This window comes from Lepidochelys kempii, chromosome 10 (genome assembly GCF_965140265.1).
Source record: "Lepidochelys kempii isolate rLepKem1 chromosome 10, rLepKem1.hap2, whole genome shotgun sequence".
Classification (NCBI taxonomy): domain Eukaryota; kingdom Metazoa; phylum Chordata; order Testudines; family Cheloniidae; genus Lepidochelys; species Lepidochelys kempii.
The window spans coordinates 43540872-43558123 of record NC_133265.1 but is presented as its reverse complement, the minus strand read 5'-3'; the positions used below and the strand labels follow the sequence as shown (position 1 = coordinate 43558123).

General features: G+C 49.0%; 1 protein-coding gene across 19 annotated transcripts in view; it reads right to left on the bottom strand.

Annotated features, from left to right (window-relative positions):
* The window catches only part of CELF6 (CUGBP Elav-like family member 6), a 235746-nt gene that overhangs the window by 76798 nt on the left and 141696 nt on the right, over positions 1 to 17252 (bottom strand). For 12 of the 19 annotated variants that reach the window (XR_012161215.1, XM_073363131.1, XM_073363139.1 and 9 more), the window contains exons 4-9: positions 12636 to 12764; positions 11537 to 11616; positions 8435 to 8578; positions 6426 to 6570; positions 5939 to 6088; positions 4164 to 4226 (exon numbers count right to left, since the gene is read on the bottom strand). Coding sequence is in view for 18 of the 19 variants with exons in the window: in XM_073363131.1 (XP_073219232.1) it covers positions 4164 to 4226; positions 5939 to 6088; positions 6426 to 6570; positions 8435 to 8578; positions 11537 to 11616; positions 12636 to 12764 (711 nt within the window). In the remaining variant the exon portion in view is untranslated. The remainder of the gene's footprint in view (positions 1 to 4163; positions 4227 to 5938; positions 6089 to 6425; positions 6571 to 8434; positions 8579 to 11536; positions 11617 to 12635; positions 12765 to 17252) is intronic. The other 7 variants (XM_073363145.1, XM_073363147.1, XM_073363129.1 and 4 more) reach the window with 4 other exon arrangements.

Here is a 17252-nt window from a genome sequence, read left to right as displayed (position 1 = left end):
TGGAAATTTTTTGACCATCCCTAATTAAATTATGAAAGTCCATGCTGATCTTACATTATGATTTTATTTCTCAGTCTGTTAGATTCCCATTTTCTACAATCCTCATATTCTGAACACACTACAACTATGAATATCTATTTTTAAAAATTTCCTACTAGTACAAAATTTAAGCTGATAAAAGTAAAAACATACCCCAAAAAACCTTTCAGGAAAAACACCCTTTGAGACCATCAACAACAAATAAAACCAGAATCCTCGCAAACCTAATTAGAACCTCTGCTTTCTTTCAAGTGATCTCTCAGCAGACTCCCTACTAGAACTGTACTGACCTGATCTTCAACCCAACCGACTCTCAGTCAGCACTCATATTGAACTGGTTCTCCACCATTACCCCACATCTCTCTAATGCTCTGAGGCTGCTTTCTCCCTAGCACTCCCTTAATGTATATCTGTGCTGCGACTGAGCCTCCCTCTGCTGAATTATCTCCGGCTTATTTGCACTAAAACTTTCATCCTACCCACTAGTACCTTAAATTAGCCAGAGTCCTGGGGTAAGGCCATGTAAATGAGCACACCTGGGGTAAGGCCATGTAAATGAGCACACCGTGTAAATGAGCTCAGAGCTATTTCCTGGCTTCGTTGCTGGGGATGGCGCTGTTTCAGGAACAAGCAGAAAGATCGAGGTCTCACCTCTACTCTTTTCTGGGGTCATTGCAAGACTTTTCCCATTCTCAGTTTCCTGACATTTACTGCACAGATTTTAAACCCAGAAAGGATCATTGCTATCATGTAGTCTAGGGGTTCTCAAACTTTTTTGGCTGGGACCCCCTTTTAAAATATTTCAGGTTGTGATGACCCCGCAAAAAGTGACACCCCTCCACACCATGCCACGCTTACTTCTGTGCTGCTGCTGGTGGTGGCGCTGCCTTCAGAGCTGGGCGCCTTGCCAGCAGCTGTCACTTCTCTCACAACCCCCCCTCCTCCCCCCCCCAATAGTCTTGTGACCCCCTTTTGGGTCAGGACTCCCAGTTTGAAAAACGATGATCTAGTCTGACCCTGCATAATCAAGGTTAGAGAGTTTCACGCAGTGATTCCTGCACTGATCCCAACAGCCTGTGGTTGTATGTCTTTTAGGAAATGATCCCATCTTGACTTACAGATGCCAAGTGATGGGGAATCCATTGCTTGCAAGTAAGAAGAGAAGTTCACCAAAACATGCAGTTGCAAGATCTTGCTAAGTGTCCCCTTTTCCTCCCTCAGTGTCCTTCCCCATACAGAAAAGGAGGACTTGTGGCACCTTAGAGACTAACCAATTTATTAGAGCATAAGCTTTCGTGAGCTACAGCTCACTTCTTCAGATGCATATCGTGGAAACTGCAGCAGGCTTTATATATACACAGAGAATATGAAACAATACCTATTCCCACCCCACTGTCCTGCTGGTAATAGCTTATCTAAAGTGATTTCCAGCACAAATCCAGGTTTTCTCACCCTCCACCCCCCCACACAAATTCACTCTCCTGCTGGTGATAGCCCATCCAAAGTGATAACTCTTTACACAATGTGCATGACAATTAAGCTGGGCTATTTCCTGCATAAATCCAGGTTCTCACATCCCCCCCACCCCCATACACACACAAACTCACTCTCCTGCTGGTAATAGCTCATCCAAACTGACCACTCTTCAAGTTAAAATCCAAGTTAAACCAGAACATCTGGGGGGGGGGGGGGGTAGGAAAAAACAAGAGGAAACAGGCTACCTTGCATAATGACTTAGCCACTCCAAGTCTCTATTTAAGCCTAAATTAATAGTATCCAATTTGCAAATGAATTCCAATTCAGCAGTTTCTCGCTGGAGTCTGGATTTGAAGTTTTTTTGTTTTAAGATAGCGACCTTCATGTCTGTGATCGCGTGACCAGAGAGATTGAAGTGTTCTCCGACTGGTTTATGAATGTTATAATTCTTGACATCTGATTTGTGTCCATTGATTCTTTTACGTAGAGACTGTCCAGTTTGACCAATGTACATGGCAGAGGGGCATTGCTGGCACATGATGGCATATATCACATTGGTGGATGTGCAGGTGAACGAGCCTCTGATAGTGTGGCTGATGTTATTAGGCCCTGTGATGGTGTCCCCTGAATAGATATGTGGGCACAGTTGGCAACGGGCTTTGTTGCAAGGATAAGTTCCTGGGTTAGTGGTTCTGTTGTGTGGTATGTGGTTGTTGGTGAGTATTTGCTTCAGGTTGCGGGGCTGTCTGTAGGCAAGGACTGGCCTGTCTCCCAAGATTTGTGAGAGTGTTGGGTCATCCTTTAGGATAGGTTGTAGATCCTTAATAATGCGTTGGAGGGGTTTTAGTTGGGGGCTGAAGGTGACGGCTAGTGGCGTTCTGTTATTTTCTTTGTTAGGCCTGTCCTGTAGTAGGTAACTTCTGGGAACTCTTCTGGCTCTATCAATCTGTTTCTTTACTTCTGCAGGTGGGTATTGTAGTTGTAAGAAAGCTTGACAGAGATCTTGTAGGTGTTTGTCTCTGTCTGAGGGGTTGGAGCAAATGCGGTTGTATCGCAGAGCTTGGCTGTAGACGATGGATCGTGTGGTGTGGTCAGGGTGAAAGCTGGAGGCATGCAGGTAGGAATAGCGGTCAGTAGGTTTCCGGTATAGGGTGGTGTTTATGTGACCATTGTTTATTAGCACTGTAGTGTCCAGGAAGTGGATCTCTTGTGTGGACTGGACCAGGCTGAGGTTGGTGGTGGGATGGAAATTGTTGAAATCATGGTGGAATTCCTCAAGGGCTTCTTTTCCATGGGTCCAGATGATGAAGATGTCATCAATATAGCGCAAGTAGAGTAGGGGCTTTAGGGGACGAGAGCTGAGGAAGCGTTGTTCTAAATCAGCCATAAAAATGTTGGCATACTGTGGGGCCATGCGGGTACCCATAGCAGTGCCGCTGATCTGAAGGTATACATTGTCCCCAAATGTGAAGTAGTTATGGGTAAGGACAAAGTCACAAAGTTCAGCCACCAGGTTAGCCGTGACATTATCGGGGATAGTGTTCTTGACGGCTTGTAGTCCATCTTTGTGTGGAATGTTGGTGTAGAGGGCTTCTACATCCATAGTGGCCAGGATGGTGTTATCAGGAAGATCACCGATGGATTGTAGTTTCCTCAGGAAGTCAGTGGTGTCTCAAAGGTAGCTGGGAGTGCTGGTAGCGTAGGGCCTGAGGAGGGAGTCTACATAGCCAGACAATCCTGCTGTCAGGGTGCCAATGCCTGAGATGATGGGGCGCCCAGGATTTCCAGGTTTATGGATCTTGGGTAGTAGATAGAATATCCCAGGTCGGGGTTCCAGGGGTGTGTCTGTGCGGATTTGATCTTGTGCTTTTTCAGGAAGTTTCTTGAGCAAATGCTGTAGTTGCTTTTGGTAACTCTCAGTGGGATCAGAGGGTAATGGCTTGTAGAAACTCGTGTTGGAGAGCTGCCGAGCAGCCTCTTGTTCATATTCCGACCTATTCATGACGACAACAGCACCTCCTTTGTCAGCCTTTTTGATTATGATGTCAGAGTTGTTTCTGAGGCTGTGGATGGCATTGCGTTCCGCATGGCTGAGGTTATGGGGCAAGTGATGCTGCTTTTCCACAATTTCAGCCCGTGCACGTCGGCGGAAGCACTCTATGTAGAAGTCCAGTCTGCTGTTTCGACCTTCAGGAGGAGTCCACCTAGAATCCCTCTTTCTGTAGTGTTGACCAGCAGGAGAGTGAATTTGTGTGGGGGGGTGGAGGGTGAGAAAACCTGGATTTGTGCTGGAAATCACTTTAGATAAGCTATTACCAGCAGGACAGTGGGGTGGGAATAGGTATTGTTTCATATTCTCTGTGTATATATAAAGCCTGCTGCAGTTTCCACGATATGCATCTGAAGAAGTGAGCTGTAGCTCACGAAAGCTTATGCTCTAATAAATTGGTTAGTCTCTAAGGTGCCACAAGTCCTCCTTTTCTTTTTGCGAATACAGACTAACACGGCTGTTACTCTGAAACCTTCCCCATACAGTTCTTTTCATGGTCATTTTACTTAAAAGCCACAAGGCAACAAAAACAAACCAAGAAACAGAGAAAGAGCTCAAGGCAGAGACAGAGGGAGAATTGCAAAGCAAAGTTTGAGACCTGCATAGTGCTGCATGCCTGCGTAGGCTTGTTGGAGGGGATCTGCCACAGTGGGACTTTGAGCTGGGAAGAGAAGAGAAGGGAGAATGAAGAAAGAGTAAGCAAGATAAACCAGAGGAGAAACAGGTTTTGCAGCAGGAGCAGCCAGCAGGAATCACTCAGAGATACAGCAGATCATTTGTCCCCCTATCATTTTCCTTTTGGCTTTTTGTCCCCGTCCCCTCCCACAGCTCAGCAAAGCAATCTGTAGTGTACTGAGAAACAAAGTAACAGACACACTCCTGATCACTGTTAATTACTCAGAAACTAGGGGATGCCAAATGTTCCCTCTGAAACATTTATGCCTGACCTTCTGAGGCTCTAAGTGCTCTCCACTCTCAGTGATTTTAAAGGGAGTGGAGGGTTCTTAGCGCCCTCCAGGATCAGGCCCTTTCAGAGGGAAGGAGGTTTTTATTAGAAAATTGGAGAGTGTCCAGGTTCACATCAGAGGCCAGCTAGCATCTGGAAGCCATATTCTAGTGAATTGCAGCAGAGAACAAAGTGAACAGAGCTGGGTGGAAAATGGTACTCTGGTTCAGCAAAAAGTTTTGAGCTTTCAGCTTTACTTTCAATCTCGAATCAGGACAAACAGTCAAAACCTTCAAAAACTGGCACGAACTGAAAATCTGAAAAACAAGTAATTTGGGATTAGCCGAAATGACCCATTTTGATCATTCTGAACCGTTCCGTTTCAATGTTGATCTTTTAAATTGAAATACAAACCAACTGTACATTGATATCTGTTGTGAAACGACAAGTCGTTTGGACCTGAAAACCAGAACTTTTCACCTAGGAAACATTGAAATAGGACATTTTTGACAATTCCATAACATTCTTCCCAATTTTTTTTTTCAAAATGGGAATTTTTCCAAAGCCAATCCGTTTCTGCAAAGTTTGATTTAGACTAATTGATGGAATATGTCACTGAATAATTCCTGCCCAGCTCTGACAGTGAACACTCCTCTCTATGCCACTGAATGCTAGGACACAGCAAATCAACCAGCAGAGACCCCTGGGTCTGGATGTGACCCCTACCCTAAATGAACTACCTACCGCTCTCCTGCCAGCAGGGCAGCCTTCCCCTGAGCCCTGTGTCCCATTAGTTAGTAGCATGCAGCATGGCATTTCCTCTCTGAGCAGACACGCAGTGGGTCCTTCCTGACCCCAGAAGGATAGCAGCTGGTGAGCTGGACCTGAAAGAGCTGGTATCCCACCACTAATTGCTGCCACTCAGCCATCCAGCATATCCCCGCTCCTCACCTAAGCCTGTTTGAAAGCCGTAATCTAGGGGCGCTCACTCGGCTTTTCTCTTTGCTCCTTTAGAGCCATTCGGGGCCATTCAGGCATTGTGCTGTGTCCAGGGTGGCATGGTGTTGCTTTGCTCTAGCAGGGAACTCTGTGACTCAGGGGGGTACAATGACTCACCAAGTTCCTGCTGGGCATAGCCGCTGCACCGGGTGGGGAGGGACAAGAAGGGCCTGGCCCCAATTCTTCCCTGCCACTCTTGACAAGGGTGCTAGCCCTAAGGGATCTCTGTGCTCAGGTGAGCACAAGGGTTGCAGAGGTGGCCCTCCCCTGTGTGGCTGACACAAGGGTGGGGGAACGCTTGTGCACCCACATGGTGCACACCCCACCACCCATCTCTCCTCCAGCAGACAGGCACAAGCCAGCCCAACAGCAAGAGCGCTGGCGGCAGAACATTCCCAGCTCCTCCCTCTTCCTTCCCCAGGACCTACCTGGGTATGGATGGATTCCATTGGTGTAAATGGCCTCGGATGCTGGCTGCCCATTGGTCTGTGGTGGGAGGGGGCTGAACCCATTCACCCCAATGGGAGTGGCTATGCTGGGGACGGGCGCTGTGCTGATTCCTGGAGGTGTGCTTGTACCTAACCCCCAAAGAAAAGGGGGTGCAGGGGAGAAAGAATGAGAGCTTTAGCCCTGAGTCACTTAGGAGGATGAGGGGGGGATTTAGGGTCCTATATGGGAGGATTTGGGGGCTTGTAGGTGAACAGTGATTGCTGGCTTGTTTGCTTTAAACAAATCATCATGTGGGCAAAGTTTGTTAAGAAAGGAGATTGTGAGTCCCCTCTGCATGCCTGACGAAGGCTTCCTAGTTTCAAGAGGATCCACCCCATGTTTTACACCAGACAGGTGCTATCTGGCTGCCATAACACGATCTGGAAACCCACCATAGAGAGATTGAGCAGGGTGGGTGACAAATACCTGATGAGGGGGTCATAGGAGCAGCAACTAGTCCGCTGACGTTAAAGGCTGCCATCTGCTGCATTTGGGCTGCGGCGATGGCTGCCATGGGGTTCAGGCAGGTCCCTTGTGCTGCAGCCATCAGGGCTGCCTGCTGCTGCATTATCTTAAGGAAAGAAAGAAGGAAAGAGGGAAGAAGCAGAAGAAAAAGAGAAAGAAAGAAAGGTGGAAGGACAAAAAGAAAATGAAGAACGGAAAAGGAAAGAGAAAGGAAGTGGAAGAAGGGGAGAAGGAAGGGAATTGAAAATTAGCTTTTCTCTGTACCCAGGATCCAGTCACATCCTCCTGTGTAACTTTCGTCACTGTGGCCTGCTACAGCCGAGTCGTGTGTTTAATGATAAGCAGGGGTGCGCCTGAGTTCCTGACATTTTCCTTGAGTTCCAGAAGGAGGAATAGGTTCTCCAGGGACGTCTGGCTCCAGCTCCAGTTCTAAACCGGCCCACACTACAGGGAGGTTTTGGATTTGGGGATTTTGGGCTGAATCTGTCTCTTCCCTGGCCTGTTTCTTTGGGTGTTTAATGGTGTGTGAGAAAATATTGCAACAGTGGAGAGTGAGTGAATTGTGTGTCTTCCTTTCGGTCTGCCCAGTTCTGTTAGCAGCACTCTTCCCTCTGGGCCAGGAAGAAACGGATTCAGCCACCACAACAGGACTTGGGCTCATACCAAATACCTGCACTAGTCTGCAGTGCTGAGGGTAGCCAAAGGCTGCTGCTGCATGGCAGCCTTCAGTTAACATTGAACACCGAGGTCCTATTTTCTAGCTATCTCTAGTGGCTTTGAAGACTGAAATAAGAGAGCTTGTACAGAAAAGCGTTGTGCCAGCATTCCCTCCCTGGGTCAGAGAGGTCTAAGGCGGTGTGTGATCTGTTGCAGAGTGCTTACTGCTAGTCACTACATTGTCATTATCCAAAGCATTGCTTTGCCAAGCACAGATTCACAGATATTAAGGCCTGAACAGATCGTTATCATCTGGTCTGATATCCTGCAAAACACAGGCCAGAGAATTCCGCCCGCGCCCAGTGATTCCTGCCTCTAGCCCTTTGGAATGAAAAGTGCATTATGACATACTGTGTCCTGCTCCGTTCCATTTCAACACTGTCTTTAAGGCTCTCATTGACTGAGTAGGTGTAATGGTTATGAAAGCGAGAAACTGATAGCAGTTGCGGGGTGAATGTATCCTTCCCCGACACCACAGTGTGACCTGCTAGTCCAGACCTGGGCCTCTTGTCGACAAAGACCTACCAAGCCAGGATGATAAATTGTATAAAACTCCACAGCAGTTTTGGAAAGAGAGAGACTCGCTGCTTCTGTGTATTGCAAGGTGCTTTCAACAGCGGGACGCTTTAAAAGCATGTGCGCTGCAAAAGCAATGCATGATGAGTTAAACTGAGGGCTTGGTTTTGGCTTGAATGTGAATTTGCCAATTTTGATTGGTGGGTATTGCAATACATTTCGGACATGATTTCCGTATTGGAGGGGGGCGGGGGCTGTAATTTGGTATGTCTAGCACATACCTAGTCTTGTATATGCCACTTAAGATGGTAGCCACAAAAAACAGGAAATTCTTTTACAATAAGCCACTAGTTAAACTTTTTTGGCCTCCAGCCAGATGAGTTTGAGGGAAGTGGGTGTGTCTGCTCCTGGAGCCCCACTGCAAAGCAGTGGGGAGAAAGGGCTAGCCATGGTTGGAAGGGATGAGCAGTGGTCTCACTGTGTGGTACAGCTCTTCCAAAGCAGTGGGCATACCAGTTCCCACATGCACTGGACCTTAGTGTCTAATAGCTGGGCCTTTATGGATACCTGGACACCCTACTGCTAAGAATGTATTATGGGCACAACTTGAGCTAGGGCATCTGCAGTACACATGAAGGTATCCATATCAGTTCTTTGAAGGACAGTGAGGTACGGTGCCCCACATCTGTGATAAAGGATTCACCCCCCACCCCATCTAATCAGGCAGCATCTCCTACCGCTTGCGTATATGCCCCGTAGGCTCCAAACTGGATGGTCATCGGGTTGAAGATTCCCAGTTGTCCTGCCATCTGATGCATCCGCCTTAAAGTCCTTTCCTTGTCTGTGTCTGCAAACTTCACCACCAGGCTGGAGGAGGCTCCCTAGGGGAAAGAGAAAGCACAGCTGCATCACTTCTGCACGTGAGCATTGGCAGCAGGTGGCTAGGTATACCCTAGAGGGGACGATAAAATATAGGTGATGAACCTGGAGCACAAACTTTCTGATGGCACCTGGCAGGTTTCTTTATTCTCCATTATTAACCCCTCCTGACCGCTCTCTCTCCTTCTTGCGAGCTGCAACTTCTGTGTTAGTGATCGAGGTAGGGAGAACCTAGGCCGGTGTAAATCAGTAGATCTCCACTGAAGTCAGCAGAGCTATGTCAATTTACACCAGCTGTGGATCTGGGCCATATGTCCTGGTTTCACCATCCTACATAGGCCCGGATTTTTTTTATATTATGTCCCTCGAACGTCTTTCAGGATAGCTGGAATGTTGCAGATTTTCATTGCACCTGTCCAAATTTGTGGACTACAAAATATCTGTTCTTGTTGTAGTGTTGTACCAAGTAGGATTTGCTCTGTGTTTACCAGGAACCGAGAGTCCAGTGGAATGAGTGTTCAGAGTGATGAACAGTGTTTGGAGTGAAGGGAGAAGTGGAATGATCACAGACACTTTCCAAGCTGCTGTTTTGCTCAGAGTGAACATTAATGACACTTGTCCAGCATTTCATGATAAACTCATTCAGAATCTAGGTTAGTAAAAACAATCCTCCACTCCGAGAAACAGGAAAATGTTGCTGTTGAGTCAAAAGCTGGCACACATTAAAACCAAGTGGACTTTTGGGTTTTATAGGAATACTTTGTGGCCCTAAAACAGGTAGCCACAAAAGTGTCTGAGTCTGAAAATATGGTCACCTTAGTTGAGGTCAGGCTTGGGGGATCATGCGGAGAGGGAGATTTCCTCTCATTTCTCTGTGGTATGATCCCATCATCAGATTTATGTGAGCGACTGATCTTGTATATCTCAAGAGCATCAGATAGCATCTCTCAGCCACCCTGCAGGTGACAGTGCTAATTCGTGTCCAGGATGATTCCACTGACTTCTGTGCAGTCCTGCCAGGGAAGAATTTGGCCCAGCTTTTCCATAGCAGTGTCTGATCAATGCAATATTTAATTGCAGTCGTATTTTATACTCATTGCTTTTCCCTGGACTCTGTTTCCTTCCTCTCCCATTCAGAATGTTGACCTTCACTGTTAATTAAATGGCAACTTTCTCTAGCCTGTGATTGAATTAACCCCTAACACCTGCCTAGAGAGCTCAGCGCTAATCAAAATAAAGGACGGGCCTGGTGTTATTTTTACAAGAAACTGTTTGATCCCTGAGATTTTGATCGAATTAAATGGAGGATCAGATTAGCTGGTGATTGGATTAAGGAGACAGCACTATGCATAGGTGGGGAAGGAAAAGAGAGCATGGCCAGTAGGCGTATCCATTTCTCTACCCCTCTGAGTGCCTACTGAGGGGGCAATTTTAGTGCAGTGCCAAGGGCACTGAGATGAAGAGGTGTGGATGTGAGTGAGAGATGAGAGCTTCCTCTTCTGAGAGCGGTGGTGAAAGAGAAGAGGGAATGTGATGTGCCCAATGCCAGCTGCGACAGTGGCACGGAACGGGCAAAGTCCCAGCTCAGCAGCAAACCCTTTTTCTGAATTCAGTGACATGACGGAGCTACGGCTCTAATTGCCTTTCCCCTCTCAAGGCTTGGTTTCAAATCCTGCCTCAGGCCAAAGGTGAGGGCTGCTGGGCTCGGTCTGGTTCCTAGCAGCTTTGTTCCCACGTCACAAAGTCACTGCCCTGCTCACAGTGTCTGTTTAGGGGAGGTCCAGGGCTGGAAGGAGAGGCTGGAGCGCTCAAGCACAGGACTGAGGGACACTTGCAAGCCGGGCGGGGTGCCAGGATGAGAACAGCAGGGGGTGCTGCAGATTAAGACATAGATCTGCTGGCAAAGCTGTATATCTGCGTAGGGATGTGGGGATACAGGAGTAGACGAGCAGGGGGAGCTCAGGACTGAGGGGCATTCACAGAGTGGTGTGGGGGAACCCCCCATAGCACCTGCCTATGTTGAGTCTGTGCTCCCAGGAGCAATCCTGCATTGGCAAGAAGGGTTTGGACAAGCTGGTGCCGCGCAGGCCTTTTCCATCTCTACCAGTGGCTTCAAATCAGATGTGTCCTGGGGAGGGGTAAATTCCCATCCCCCGTACAGCCAGGACCCCGTTCTGGTCCCTGCTCCTCCCCCCATAAATCTCCCCTTCTCTTACCCACCCAGTGCTGCCAGGAATCAAGTTCTCGGTGGACCCCCCATGCTTTGCTGGACAGGAACAAACTCCCAGTGCGCCAGGTTGCAAGGATGTTTGGCCCAGCCAGCCCTCACTGCCACTCTGTATGGAGGGGCAGCTGGGTCAAATTTCAGTGGCATTGCAAGCATGCAGGTTGGAGCGATGCTCCTGACCACTCCAGCACTGGCGGTACTGATTGGATATGGGACCACAGCTTAAAAGTGGTCAGGCCGGGGCCCTCCCAGCTCCTATAGAACTTGGAGCAAGTGCAAAAATTGGGGGGTTGTCCCCACCACACCCCGTGATTTGGCACCACTGATCGCTAATCGCCATGATTCCTGGAGTCTCTTAGGTACACTCAGAGACGAGGACATTTGGGGATTCGAGCTCATTGACCCAATGGACTTTCCTTACAACACCCAGTGTGCGTGTGTAAAACCACCCGCTCTGAGGAGGAGCCTCAGGAGCTGATCAGTTGGGATGGAATTTCAGCCTCAGTGAACTGGTTTAAGCTAGAGATGGACAGTAAGTCACTGGGCCATGTTCTCCTGGTTCAAGCCCAGTCAATCCAGTGTGGATGCCTGGGGGTAACACAGTGTGTGGACTATTCTGTGACAATATCTTTCTCTTCTGGTGGTACCAGGTGCAGCTCCCAGTTACTTAGCCCATGCAATGGAAGAGAAAGATGAGCCTATTTCTCTCTCCTGCCCCAGCCCTAGCACTTACCGGCATGGTCTGGCTGCCGTGCAGGCTGTTGATGGCTGCCTGGGCCTCCCCATGGCTCCCATATTTTACAAAGGCACATCCTAGGGGGAGAAAAGAACAAGTGTTAAGTTTGGGAGCTACAGCAAGAGGAACTTTGCAGAGGAGAATGTGTGCTCGTGGCTATAACACATGCTGGCAGGAGACTCTGCCTGCCCTGCATAGTCGCATCCATCCAGGACGTTCAGGAGAGGCAGCATTGCCTAGTGGGTAGAACAGAGCCCTGGGAGTCCAGGGTTCTCGCCCCAGCTCTGCACGGACGTGCTGCATCCCCTTGGGCACGTCCCTGTGCCGGTTATTCCATCCGCAAAGTGGGGATGGTCAGAGTCACCCAAGTATGTAAAGTGCTTTGAGATCCTCAGGTGGACGGTCCTGTGTACATGCAAAGGAATGTTATTGCTGAACAGCTTTGGGCTAGCGGGAAGGGGTGTAATGGGGATGGGGCGAGGGTGGGGCAGGAGCAGGAAGAGGTGGGGCAGGGGCGGGGCCAGGGGTCGAGCACCCACTGGGCAGAGGGGAAGTCGGCGCATATTGCTGGAGCTGAGGGGGCTGCGCTGGCTGGCAGGGGAGGAGGCTGGAGCTGAGGGGGCTGCGCTGGCTGGCCGGGGAGGAGGCTGGAGCTGAGGGGGGTGCTAGCTGGCCGGGGAGGAGGCTGGAGCTGAGGGGGCTGCGCTGGCTGGCAGGGGAGGAGGCTGGAGCTGAGGGGGCTGCGCTGGCTGGCCGGGGAGGAGGCTGGAGCTGAGGGGGCTGCGCTGGCTGGCAGGGGAGGAGGCTGGAGCTGTGGGGGCGCCTCCAGGGCAGTGATCAGCAAGGAGCCCCCATGAGGGTGCCTGGAGTATCTGAGACACATTTGTGTTCCAACCCATAACAACCGTGTTACTTCTGGTGCAAAGGCTTGTGCCTGGCTGATGGCGACGCTCTGTCCCTACGCACAAACACTAATGGAAAGGAGCCGGCACAAAGGGGGTCACGAGCCTGGGCAAAGGCAAGTCACGCAGTTGTTTGAGTGGGAGGTGGGTCGCGGTTTTGTCCAGCTCTCAGGTGGGGCCTGATGGTCTCCCACCTTTGCTGGCTCCATCGGGCCCTCTGAGGATGGTGCACTCTTCGATCTGGCCAAAGGGTTCAAACAGCCGCCTTACATCGTCTTCGCTCTGCTGCTTCCCCAGCATCCCCACAAAGAGCTTCCTGTCTTCTGAAACCAAACCAAACATGGTTAGCCAGCGGAACAGGCATGCACACTGCCGCAGCGAGCAGGGAGGCAGGGTGGCACTCAGGCATTATAAACACACACACTGGAAGAATATGCTGCACCAAACCAACGGGCCATGGCCTGGGGTGGCTACAGACAGATTCCACATAAACTCTTTCCAGTCTTGCTTTGATCTGACTCAGTCATGTGGCTAGCTGCCTGCTCGCTGGGCCTTCGGACACTGTGTTGCATCCATTACGCCACACGTGTGAGGCAGGTGAGCCAACCCTGAGCCCTCAAAGCTCTGCTTCAGGCCCAACAAACTCATGAGACTGGCTTAAAAATCATGAGATTTCAATAGACCATCAGTTGGGGGGGTCTTTTTAGTTGCTGCTGGTTTCTTTGGGGTGTACTGAGTTTGTTTGTTTCCCAGCATCTCTCTGCAGGCAGGAGGGCTAGAAACTTGCTTATTTAAAAATGAAAGCCGAGATTCTCAGATGATCCCCTGACTCTAGGATCTGCGGTTTCAAGAAAAGCACCAAATATTACAAGACTCACAACTAAATCCCAAGAGTTGGCAACACTGTGGACACTTTTACTGTTTGTCTACCTGGCTGCCAGTACTGTAGTCCAGTGGTTTTCAACCTGTGGTCCATGGACTCCGCAGACTAGATCTAAGATTTCCTAAGGGGTCTGTACCTCCATTCAAAATTTTTAGGCATTTGCAAGTGAAAAAAGGTTGAAAACCATGTCGTGGGCAGTCTAGGGAAGTTGGGGGTCAAAATTTTGGAGCAGGCCAGAAGGAAAGTGGGTGGCAAAAGGAAGATTAACCTATTCCTTGCATTCATAAGTTTTGTGCTGTTCTAAAAGACCACTTGGCCAGTCTGATTATTTCAGACGATTTCCCATTATAAATACAGGTAATGGCAAAGAGCTGGCGTCTTTGGGTTTGGCTCAGTCCCTGAAACACTGTCTCTAGCAGTGGCCAGTGAGTGATGTTTGCATCTTGCTAATTGTCCACTGCTTGCCGTGGGGCTGGGGGTGAGAGCTGCACAGGGACTGGAATGTCTGTTGCATGAGAAACACCATGATTTTAAAACTTGGTTTTGTTCGGAATCAGAACGAACTGTTGAATTTCAAAATTTCCCGCCAATGAAATTGTAAAAATCATTTTGGATCCATTAAAGTTTTTCATGCAGATAAAATGAAACAGTTTGTTTCTATTTCAACTTTTAACAGTTAAAAAATTATAATAGAAAATAAATTTCAACATGAAATTATTTTATTTTATATTAGAAAAAACAAAATAGTCATTTTTAAAAAAGGGAAAACATTCAATGACAAAACATCCCATTTTGACATTATCGAAAAGCTTTGTTTTGATTTTTTTTCTAAATTAATTTTCATCAAAATTGACAAATTCTCCATGAACGTTTCAATTTTGATGAAATGGCATTTTCTGATGGGCAAATGCTCAGTTGCACTATTTTCCACCAGCGCTACTGGGGTGAATTCTTCCTAATGCCGCAGTGAATCCCTTATGTCCTGAGGCAGGAGATATCATTAGCATGATCAAGCCATGCATAACTGCAAATAATCCCTTACAAAGTGGGATTCAAATAAAAGAGCCAACCCTTTCCCAGTGCTGATTTCATTGTGAATGGAAATATTTCGGGCATCTTAATTGCAATCAAACCGGTGGGTGCAGATAGTGCTAGAGACTAACAGCAATCGTTGGTACAGAGGCTCAGAAACATGCACTTGGTCTGGCTGAGCTTCCAAACTAGGGTGAGATCTGCCCATCGATAGCCCAGACCACCGAGAAGGTCTTATTCCATAATATGCTCTCTCAGATGGAAGCCAAGTCAAAGTTGGCTCCCAGCTGCATCAGACTTCTCTCTTCAGTGCCCGTTTATCATAGGTGCCGACTCCATGGGTGCTCCGGGGCTGGAGCACCCACGGGGAAAAATTGGTGGGTGCTCTGCACCCACCGGCAGCTCCCTGACCTGCCCCCCGGCCCCAGCTCACCTCTGCCTCTGCTCCGCTCTGCCTCCTCCCCTGAGCATGACACCGCGTCCTGCTTCTCCCCTGTCCCTCCCAGCGTTTGCGCCGCAAAACAGCTGTTTCACGCAGCAAGTTCTGGGAGGTGGGAGGAGGAGGAACGCGGCGTGTAGGGGGAAGAGGTGGAGTCGGAGTGCAGATTTGGGAAGGGGTCCAATGGGGGAGGGAGGGGGGGTGGAGTTGGGGCGGGGGTGGGGTTGGGGGAGGTGAGCACCCACCGGCGCCAACAAAAGTTGGCGCCTGTGCCGTTTATGACACGCAACATGTGCAGTGTCCAGGGAGGGCATTATAAAAAGAGCAGTGTGTTAGGGAAAAAAAGGAGAGCAGGAACAGGTCTGTGGGATATGGTGTCTCTCACAACCTCGTCTCTGGTTCAAATACAGCCCATGGCATTACTGCTCAGTGGCCCCTAGGGCTGGTCGAAACCTTTCACAGGAAAGTTTGCCATCAAAAAATGCTGATTGGACAGAAGCAAATGGTTTTGTGGGTATGTGTCCATCTTATCAACCTTTTCAATGAAAAATGATTGGAGCCCCTTGTTTCAACTTTACCATTTAAATTTATATATATATATAAAATTGTAACATAACATAAAAGGCCAAAACGCAGTAGTGGAGGAAGCTCCCTAAAAGTGTGTGTGGTGTCACTGGTGCCTAAAGCTTGGCCCCACCCCATGTGCTGCCCCTTCCCCCAATGCCCCACCCCCCACTTGCTCCTCTCCACCCCCTGCCCTTATGGCTGCTAAAAAGTGATGGAATCATGGTCCCCTGGCCCACTCTGTTCTGGCACCCCTGCCGAAAAGATAAAGTCAAAATGAGGCATGTCAAAAAGGTGGTTTTGAGGTTCCTGAAGCAGAATTTTTCAGAAATTTTGTTTCCCAGGAAAATTTAAAATTTCAACTTTTCATTCCAATTCAGGACAAAGGGAAATTTGGAAATGTCGCAATTTCCTGCAGCCTGGAGAATCTGCATTTCAACCCACCCTAGAGGCCTTCACGGAAATGGGTTGCAGTGCCTTTCCTGCAAGGGAGGTACCCCATGGGGCCAATGCTAAACCAGTTGTCCCTACTTAGTATCTGTTGGCCGTCGCAGTGGAGAGGCCAACCTATGTATGACCCGTGGAAGTGAATCCCTCACCCCTGCCCTTCCTCTGTAGGGGAACCAGGAATGTTGGCCAGGATGGCGTGCATGGTGTTGCGAGGACTGCATCAGCTTTGCTGAAGCTCCAAGGCCAACGACGAGCCATCCCTGAATTCAATTCCACTTTAAAGCCGAGGAGACCCTGGCGGGTTTTGTGGGGGGAGACCTGGGGTTTATGCTTTGGGTCGCAGTGAACATCAGGTTGTTGGTCGGATCCTAGTGATCACAAAAGAGCCCCGGCAGGGAGCAGTCTGAAGTGCTCCCAAATGGTGCAGCCTGGCTGGGTCCCCTGACTGGAGCAGCAGAGCTGGCTGTAGGCTTGGATTGAGGGGCACCGGCAGAGCTGGGTGGGTGGGAATTCAGGGCTAGAATAGCAGGTTTGGCTGCAGATCAGGACTGAGCGGCATCAGCAGAGCTGCATGGGAGCCCAAGGCTGGAACAGCCGGGGAAGTAGCAGGACAGAGGTGCATTGACAGGGCTGCATGTGGGAGCCCAGGATCAGGACAGCAGGGAGCTGTGGGTCAGGAAGAGGAGAGCTGGTAGAGCTCAGAACACTGGGGAACCTGGCCTGGGGCCTGTCTTTCTCTGGTACTTTATCCCTTCCCAATCCACATGATGACCACACTCGTTCCTGCAAACCAAAGGCAGAGCATGCGGGCCAAGGCAGAATGTGTCTGGGGGGCAGCGGAGGGTGAGCCGGTGAAATGAAGAGAGACAGAGCGACTATTCACAACAATTGCATTTTTATGATTGACTATCAGAATAACCCACAGTCTCTGGCCGTGCCCAAGGGACATAAATAACTGAAACACGATGGAAGTGATGGTAAATAATGAGAATTTCATGATTATTACCAGCATCTGTCTTCTGCAGCCTGTATGCCTGTGCCGAGGCTAATGGCATTTGACAAAGAAAATAAGGTGTCCTGTCACAGCATGGCCGGAGAAAATAAATAAATAATGGCAGGGGACGATTAATGCTTTGTCAGTTACGGCACCAGGAAAATTAGTTAAGGGAACAGGGCTCATATATTGTCTAGTTAAACATAAACCATCTCGATAAAAGCCGGGCTTCTATTGAGCTGTAGGATTCAGCTTGGTGTAAATTTTGCTGACAGCTCCATGCCTCAGCTTCACTCTCTACGTTTTACTCCTCCATCTGTCCTCGGATCCCTGGGATTGCTGTCTGGGCCTTGTTTGGGCTCATCTGCACAAGAGAGTTACTCTGAATTAAGATAGGGTGTGAATTTAAAGAAGAATTACTTACTTTGGAATAACTCCAGGTGTGCTTT